The sequence below is a fragment of the Pezoporus wallicus genome, unplaced genomic scaffold (assembly GCF_028554395.1).
Source record: "Pezoporus wallicus isolate ANWC-B61680 ecotype Strahan unplaced genomic scaffold, APGP_CSIRO_Pwel_v1 scaffold_2584, whole genome shotgun sequence".
NCBI classification, from domain to species: domain Eukaryota; kingdom Metazoa; phylum Chordata; class Aves; order Psittaciformes; family Psittacidae; genus Pezoporus; species Pezoporus wallicus.
The window spans coordinates 7343204-7352726 of NW_026642851.1; the positions used below are offsets into that span (position 1 = coordinate 7343204).

At 36.1% G+C, this 9523-nt stretch overlaps 1 protein-coding gene across 1 annotated transcript in view; it reads left to right on the forward strand.

The window, feature by feature from the left end:
* The window catches only part of MALRD1 (MAM and LDL receptor class A domain containing 1), a 247062-nt gene extending 239021 nt beyond the window's left edge, over nt 1-8041 (forward strand). The window contains exons 39-41 of the mRNA XM_057432747.1: nt 3303-3378; nt 4888-4944; nt 5668-8041. Of these exons, the coding sequence (XP_057288730.1) occupies nt 3303-3378; nt 4888-4944; nt 5668-5796 (262 nt within the window). The 3' untranslated portion in view covers nt 5797-8041. The remainder of the gene's footprint in view (nt 1-3302; nt 3379-4887; nt 4945-5667) is intronic.
* Nucleotides 8042-9523: the final 1482 nt, after the last annotated feature.

Below are 9523 nucleotides of genomic sequence, written 5' to 3' on the forward strand. Positions count from 1 at the left end.
ATCCAAATGACATGGAGATGATTCTAAATGCAGCTTTTCAAAAAACTGCCCTCCTTGCATGATGCTTCCCATTTCCCCTGTGGAATGTGCCAAATACAGCCTACTTCTGCAAAACTAAATTTAGTTTGAAAGGTTTTTTAAATGCTTTGCAAATCGGTATCTGGAGTTATAGTTTCTGTTTAGAACAGAAGATTTAGAACTTCTATAAAGAATTCTTGTAAAGGATTATAGAATCATAGAATGGTTTGGATTGGAAAGGACCTTAATATCATCTTCAACTAGACCACTTGCTCAAAGCCCTGGCCTTGAACACTGCCAGGGATAGACCATTCACAACTTCCTTGGGCAACCTGCTCAAGTGCCTCACCACTCTCACAGTAAACAATTTCTTCCTTATATCCAACCTAAAGCTCCCTTGTTTAAGTTTTAACCCATTTACTCCTTTTAGTAGCTTAATTGTAATTAAAACTTTGGTCCTCTTTCATCATTGTTGTTGTGGACCTGATGGTAAAAATTCTTCTATTACTGTATTTCCCACAAATTTGAATACTATCTAAAAGAAATATTGTATATTTCATTGAAAGGTACATTGAAATGTACAACATTCTGAGCTATTGCTTCCAAACAAATGAAATCTAGATACTTTGATTTTCCATTAAATAGCATGATGTTACTCAGGAGTGCCTTTATACACTGTCAGGTATTTTGTAGAGCATAAAGCTTTCTCCTATCTCTGTGAAGCTATAGAAGAGAAACCTATGACAAGGCATTAGTTTTTGCTAGTAAGGAATGCAGATGAGTTTAGCAAAGCTATGACCCATGTGACCTAATCCCAAAATGATTAATCTTCTCCTTTCCTACTGTGGTATTTCTGGGTATGTTAGAAAATCCAGTTCTCTCTGAGCTGCCTTACCCACACGTTTGAGGTTTTTTCTCCCTAAGCCATGTTATGCTCAGCATTTTTAAGCCTGTGTTGTACAGTCTTCTGAACTTGCAATTTATGGGGTTTCCTCATAAATGAGTTTTATAAACATTTCATAGTGATTGATTATTCTGGACCATAATTCCTGTGAGTGATGAACTAATTGCCCTTACTGTACAGTAGTAACACATATATAACTTTCTAACTTTCTCCCCATATTGAGACCTTCAATAGGCATATTGCTCTATACTGTAGCAATAAGCTATCATTTTCTATCAGGGCAATGTTTCACTTACGTCAAATAATAGCAAGCACTGCAAGAATGAACTTAACTCAGGCCACTGCAATACATTTAGTTAAACTGCTTGATCAAGCAGTTTAAAATTTGGGTGTAAAATGATGACCAGATGGCAACACTCACCTCACTGACTGATACTGCACTTTAACGCTTTCCTCAGCAGTATTTGTATTGGTGACAGAGTACTGGAGTGGACATATCATTGTTTTGCTTTAATAAGGAAAGATTCACATTTCTAATTACCTAAAGATTGAATATATTGTCTTTACATGTATGTAAAGGTGTATGCACAAAATATAAAGTAATGGGAATACGTCATCTCAGTTCCCAAGCAATTACCACCTCATCCACTTGACGGATTATAGCTCTTGTGTAAACGTGATTACATTTTTACTTGTTTATTCTTTGATGACTTTTAAGTAATTCAAAAATATTTTAGTAATTTTCAAAGATAGTTATTGGTATCTATTGCATCTTTGTGTATATAAGGGTAACACGTATGTTACATGTAAAGCAACATGTTCAAGGTGACTCCCAAAGCCCTGCTTTGTCAAAAACATTCTTATGAACAGGAAAAAAGAAAGCACACTCACCACCTAAATCTGGTTCATCCAATAATTCATATATAAATTCATCCAATGCCCATATCCTATAGTCCCTAGGATTAGGTGCCCAAATACGTACGTTGTTTCATGATTCAGACCTAAAGTGAAGGGACACCTGAAATATCCTAAACCTGAGCAATTTTCATGCTTGGTGAAACCTCACACACATAGAAAGGACTGGTTTCAGCACTAAACATAGCAACCACAGACACGCTATTGAAGAACTCAACCATCAGTGCTCTTTTTGGTGCCCACAGTTTGGCGCAGTATCCTGCTGGTTAGTTATCCTCTGTGAGGATATCTGAAGATCTGTGCTTAGTATCCTTCCTGCCCTCAGGACACACCTAAGTACTCAGTGTGTTCTTGTCAATATAAGCAATATATCTCTTGCACAAACTGCTTAAGTTCAACGGGGGAGAACAAGATAGAGGAGAATCAGACGCTTCCCTTGTAATTTCTTATTGTCACAGTAAAGGTGGCTCCCACTGTGAATTGTGCGACTTGTGTCACCCTTTGGAAGTATCTTCACTGACTGTAAACAGAATAGATGTGCTTAATTCTGTATCATGCTTAATGGCCATATTAAGACATACAGCTGGTTTGCGATATCTAAAGGACACACCAAAATTAAAGCACACCAATCTGGCCCTCTGGGCACTAGTTTAGAAGCAGAGACATGTTCCTTGAAAATTTTGTATCTGATTTTGCTTCTGGCCTCAGGTTTTGTGAGCTTCAGGTTTTGTGAGCTTCAGGTTTTGTGAGTCATGGTGAGATTGTAGAGTAAAAAAATCAATTCTAAGTATATTTTGTGTACTTCATCCAGGAGGATTAGTACTCAAATACACACTTAGGAGGTGTATAAATAACTTAATGTATTATATCTTCATTAAACTAACTAAAAGCATCAGAATATAATGATTTTTTACGGTTAAGATCAAATGAACAAATTAACAGGTTCAAATATTTAGATCTCCATATTCCTGCGTCAGGTAATCAAACTGAATGATGAGACTGGCATTAGAAGGAATTACTTTCTGGCAGACTGTTGTGAAATATTTCAAGGTCCCAGGTCTGTCTTAGACTAAACCCCAAACGTAGGTTCTTGCACTGATTTAACTTATAAGGTGTTCTGTAGCCTACCTGTGCCTTCCTCCTAAGCAACCATTCTGGTTTTAGTTCTTTGCAAAAGAAATCATGCAGTGTACCTCACCTATGGCTCTCACTGATGAACAATAAATCTATACATATCCAAAAACATGTATATGTTTAGCAGCTACAAATGAAAAGTGATTATTTTAACCTGCATGTGACTTACTCAGAACATCAGTTTAATTGCATTCATTTCAATAAAGCTAAGTGAGAGAAGTATTTAGACATGTATATTTTTTGACTTAAGTCTTTTCAACCTGAACTGTTTGGTTCTTTGACAACCTGTGTGATATTGTGGGTGGTTTTGTTGTTTGCTTGACTTTTCAAGGAAGCAGAAGGAAATCACTAATGCTTCATTTGCCAACCCATTGTATGAAGACCTTAGTTCATCTGGGAAAGTAAGGGTAAGTAGCAAAAGCTGCTTCTATACATTCAGAGAAATGAGAGGCTGTAGTTCTCAGATAAATTTTCCATTAAAACAAACTGTGTATTCCCTCACTGAATGCTACTAAAAGAAGTAAGAAGTAAAAATTGCTGCAGCACTCAGATTGGTTCCAGTGCGTTTTCACAACATAGGCAGATTTGAAATCAGCTCAGTTTTGAGAACATCATCATGTTTGTAACTAATACTGACTGTGGGCTTCTAAATTAGAAAAAGAAAAAAGAAGTTTGAATGAAATATTTAGCCAGACATATAGAAGAAAAAGCTCACTGGGACTTGTCTCTTAATTCGGGGCGGGCAGGGGAACCAACAAAACAACTAAAGAAACAAAGAAAACAAACGAACAAAAAAACCAAACCAAAAAAATCAGCGCCACCAGCAAAAACCACAAAATGTGTGATTCAGTACCCAAGTTGCCTTTGCACACACACTCAACATTAATAAAATAGTTTAGAATACTTCCCAATACCTTAAATGTGCATCACTGTAAAATTCACCTTGACACTAAAGAAATGCATGGTCACACATTTCCCTAGTGCCATTGCAGCTACCTCTGTTATTTGATTTATCGTTGAAAATAACACAGACAAATCATCTTGGAGTTAAAAGGAGAAAAAAAAAAAAGTAAAAAATATTTGAAGCATCCTTCCTTCCCTATTTTGATACTACCCTTCTAAACATTGAAAGGACTAGGCTTCGTTTAAAACAGAAAATAAAACTTCCTTTTCCTTTCCACAGTCAGTAATATAAGATTCTACTGCAGCTTTGAATAGGATTAACTATGACATGCCATTTACTTTCTCTAAAAAGTTCCTTACACCTGATTTTAGAGACATTAGATCAAATTGATTTACTTACAGGTTGGGGTCTGGGAGAGCTCCAAGTTGGAAACATTCCCATCACAATCATGTCTAATTTATCAGGACATTTTTATTTTAATTGAAATAGATTCCTGACAGGCTTCATTTAAAAGCAACTTGAAAAACAGAAACACAGTGTCAGGAGAGACATTTTCACAGAAGACAGCCCAAGCATTGTGATTGAAGTTCAGTGCTATACCAGATTTTCCTCTATTTCCATGAAGATTGGGAAAATATGTGTTTTCACTAATTCTTCCTTTAAAGGGGAAAGCAAGAGTTATGAGTTTTCACTGAGTCTGATTGGCTTTAAATCTGAAGGGTGCATCACCAGTCAAAAGAAACGGTAAAACACAAACACCAGCTCTCCAGCTGAGTATACACAAGTTACTCACTTGTGGTCATCTGTAAGTTTTTAAAAGAAAGAACAGTTCTCCCCAGACCTTTCTGAATACTGAAACCATGCAGGCTTAACACTGCCACACACTCGCCTGTAATTGCCTCATATTTTGAATCCAGAGTGTGTTACTCAGACAGCCACATGGAAGGTTATTTTCATAATATTATTTGCAGCTCACTAAAAATATTCTAAAGCAGTTTTTTTCTTTTTATAGTCTCCTGGGTATGCCACCTCACCCACTGTTCAAATTAGTGTTTCTCCATGGCATGAGGTATGTAATAAGACATTTATCTTCTAAAGCAGCACATGTGCTGGACTATTAAATGAAATACATTTGCAGAGGAAAAGGTAAAAAGGCACTTAAAGTCAGTGGTATATTGCTACTCATAATGTTAGCACCTGTGGAAATATGAGAAAGTTGACCAGGGTTGGATTGGCTGACAGAGACTCCATAAAAGTAATTTCATTAATGTTGCTTACTGCAGCTACTTGTTATACTATACAGTAGTTCAACACTTTCCAGTAAGGAAGATGCTGAAGAATGTTTCAAACTACTGAAGTCCTTACATGAAGAATTCATTGTGTTCCTTTTCTTATACATTCCTCATTCCAGAAAATTAGAACCGGTCATTTAAATTTTCAATACCATGTACCAAAATAAGTGACCCACTGCAATTACACCATTGTGCACAGATTCTCTCCAAATGCTACTGTAAATGTAAGAGAAAGAGCTTTGGAGACAAGTGAGAACAAATGTAAAAGAAGGTTTAAATGACTTGATCAGGTATAAGTGGCAGGTAAAGGATTCAGGGGAGCCATGTTAATATTTATCAGCTGAAAATCTGGTCTAAAAGGTTTAGAGATTTTATAGCTTTCTTTGAACTTAACATCATATGTTATTTCTGTAATGAATCTACAGCCATTCATATGACCATTCTAACGAATTAATTAAATGACTTCATTTTTACATTTCATTCTATATTTTTCCTTTTAGTATCCATTTAATGGAGATGCGAATGCTAATTCTTTTCCAAATCCTCTCTATGGTGAAGAATCAGAAGATGTGGAGAAATTATGCAGTTCCATGAAAACAGACATAAACCATGATCAATATTGCTTGTAACTCTTTGCCTGAAGATTTGTACTAAAATCTGAAATGTCATGATATTATAGTGTTTGCAATATGAATTAATATGTCTTCACCATAAAAGAATAATTCTTTTATTAAAATAATTATGCTCAGAAAGTAGCCATATTAAAAATGGAATCCATACATATGTAAAACATATATATATATAGTCTTCTGTCATTTCTGTTGGTGCAGAAAGAGATTCATAACTATAACTATGAATTCATTTTACATTCATACAGTTCAAATTCCAGTATGTTAATAAAATATTTAATCAAATCCAGATTCTTGAGGTTTGGGAATCATAATTGTATGTCTATTATTTGAGAAAGTATGACTTAAATATTTCTGTAGTTTTGCACTGGAAACGCATTTTTAATGACCATTTTAGTGTTTCAAGGGGCAGAAGCAAAAGAAAAGTCTTTGCTTAATTAGAAACATGCTGAGCTGAATCAAAGATGGTCATGAATCATGCATTTGCGTATCAACTCAGCATGTGATTCATCAATGTGACATACTGGTATGTATACTTAGTTTTAAAAAATATGTTTATTATTAACCTTGATATCCATATCTGACCAAATTCCCTTCTGGTCAGCTCTACAGTGCTTACCACAGCACTATTGATTAGCTTAGTGGTTGACAGAGGGTGGAAATTAGCATGTTCAGGAAACTGTATTTTTGCCAAATAGCTTGGTCTCCCACAGAGCTGAAATTTGTGTCATCCCTTTCTTATGCCTAAATAAGAAAGATTTTGGGGGTGGTGATTCTGGATTTCCTCCTGATTTAGGGTGTCATCCTCTGTGATACCAGGAATAGCTTGTGTTTACACTTTAAATGACCTGACAATATGTCATCTTCCATAATGCCCACTTGAATTATATGGTGGTCATTTTTAGCTTGAAGTCTTAAGTGATTCTGCTGTGCTTGTGTTTTCCTCCCTTACTGTATTTCTAAAGCCTGCTTAATTTTAAATCCATCGGCAAGTTGCAAAGTTACTAAACTCCTACTAATGTCACAAACCCAGACATCTGGATAGTAGGCAGTACCTTCAAAGAATGCTGAAATTAGACTTTTGAGACTCCAGACTGAAAAACACACTGAAGCCTGGGTTTAATCTATCATGCAGGGGACTCCTTGTTTGGGGTTTAGTTTGGGCTTTCTTTCACTCTTTCTTAATAGCATATCAGTAGTCCACAGCTCTCTACTGAAGCCACAGAACTAGTTTTTGATTTAGGTTTTCTTATCTGACTGGCATATTGTTTCATGGGCAGCAGAACTAACAATGCATGACTCCCTTGGATGTTTGTTCATGATTCTCTCCATACCTCTACAGCAATATGCTAATAAGTACCTCTCTGTTGCAGTTTAAAACCTACTATTTCTCTTTCCCCTCTCTCCTGTAATCCACTGTGGTACCCTCAGTCCTTCTCCAAGCTTCATATCTTTATCTCTTGAGCTTGTCTCCCTGATGTGTTCTAACTACAAACTGAAAAAGAAGCATCAATCACTCTCTCACACAGAGATATGATGTGCTGATCAGCTGCTCTGTGTTTGGCTGGTTGGCCAGCTGGTGGCACAGGTAACAAACTCACACTGCAAATTCTTCTCCTCTGCGCTCTGGATTTGTACAGCTGTGTCCTGCCCCACTGCTACTCTAATGAAGATGCTTGGAGCTTCATATCTTTCATGCACACACCTGCCTTAGCGCTGAGTTTAGTTGGAAGTTACCAAATATTATTCCATGGAGGTTTTAAAAAAGGAACTGTGACAAGCAGATCACACATGCTGATTTCTTTCTAAAATCAGATTAGTAAAACAGAAACATAGAATTTGCTCATTATACTTGTACTCATTGAGACACAGAATACACTTGATTCAGCAAAGTGCCAAGTGCCCCCAGCTCCTGAACTCTGGTATTTTGATAAATCTGTGTGAGATGATTGATCTCCACATTATAAACAGACATTAAACGTTCCTACAAGGTCAAGCCCATGTAGTCAAATTCTCATTTATTCTGGAACAGACTAGCACTGCTTTTAGAATTTCATTAACTCTAAAATGCTGGTTATGCTACAGTTCTTAAATCTCCAATCGCTGTGTTACACAATATTTATCTGTAAAAATTTACAATAATGAAAAGGATTAAATTAATAATCACATAATTTTATCACATTCTTCCTTATGAAAGAAAATATATTTATTTTACTATTAATAGCACTCACTTTAATTTCATAAATAGAAGCATATGATTATAAAGAATTATTGTAAAAGAACTCAAAGAATATCATATTTCTTATTTTTACCTATTTCCTGAGGGTACTGTGATTCTTCTGGATTATCTCTGAAACAAGGTAGGCTTCTAACAAAATAATTTTCCATTTTTATAATTAATAGAATATTTTTAAAGAAAGCATTAAAATTGAGACTTCCCATCTTCCTGAAATTTGATCATATTTTACTATTCTTATTTCACCAGGAACAAAATATTTACTTATATTCACTGTATGGTTATTGTCTCTTGCCTAGCAGCTGATTAACAACAGCCCCAGACTTACAAGTTTAAGACAAAAATTATACTTTTTACTTAATTTTCTGAAACTTTTCAGGAATTTCAACCAAAGCAGTAGAATTCATATTTTCAGTCATTCTTGCCAAAACTTTAATGTAAAAATATAAAGAATATAGGCTTCTTGCTGCTCCCAATTAATAATAGCCCTTGATTAAACACCCTCCATAATATTATTCTGTTATTGTTAAAAATTCTAAGTAGTAAAAATGAATTGTTTCCAAGTGGCCAATTTTCTGGGAATAAATTAGAAGATGGATACTCTATGCAGTTGATGAATACTGTACTTAGCCTAGTGTTAACATGTTTGTACACTAATGATCCACGTTAACAGTAGAAATAAATTACAAGACAAAACTTTTAACAGAACCTAATACCACCTGCGGTGTGGTCAATATGTCCTTCTCAGAATTTCAGTCCCAAAATCTCACAATCATAAAAACCTTAATCAAGCTTTTGGCTAATCTGCATTTCAAACAAGACATAATTATGGTACATATCAACAATGTTTTACACACAGATAGCCAGATTCTTATGTCAGAAAGGGTCATCTTGCTTGCAGTTTGCTCCAATACTTGCCTTGACACCTGCTACTAGCCACAACTCTGCAATTTGAGAAGACGTGGGAAAGGGGAGAGGATATTCTGGTTAAAAAAAATTAGGTACGACATGTAGTTGTGTACCCTCCTCTTTGACAAAACTGAGGAGCTCAGGCCTTGCTTAGAGTTTCCCCTTGGGCTCGTTAGTTGCAGTGTTGCAGCAGTACCAGTCCTTTGTGCTGCTGCCTCCTTTCTCCATATATTCCAGCGTGTGCTGCCTGTTACAATTGAGATCCCTATGGATGTAGTCCAGGCACTTGCTGTTGGTGATTTTCTCTCATCCTTGCCCTGGTTGACCAGCAACAGACTGATCAGAATGAAGACAATAAAACTGATCTAATTTTGAAGTTTGGCTCAATGGCCAACGCTCCTCAGAGATCAGTATTGGGACTGGTGCTGTTTAACATATTTTTGGTGACATGGACAGTAGGATTGAGTGCGCCCTCAGCAAATTTTCCACCAACACCAAGCTGTGTTGTTAAGTAAGTCAACATGCTGGAGGGAAGGGTTGCCATCCAGAAGGACCTTGACAGGCTTGAGAGGTGGGCCCGTG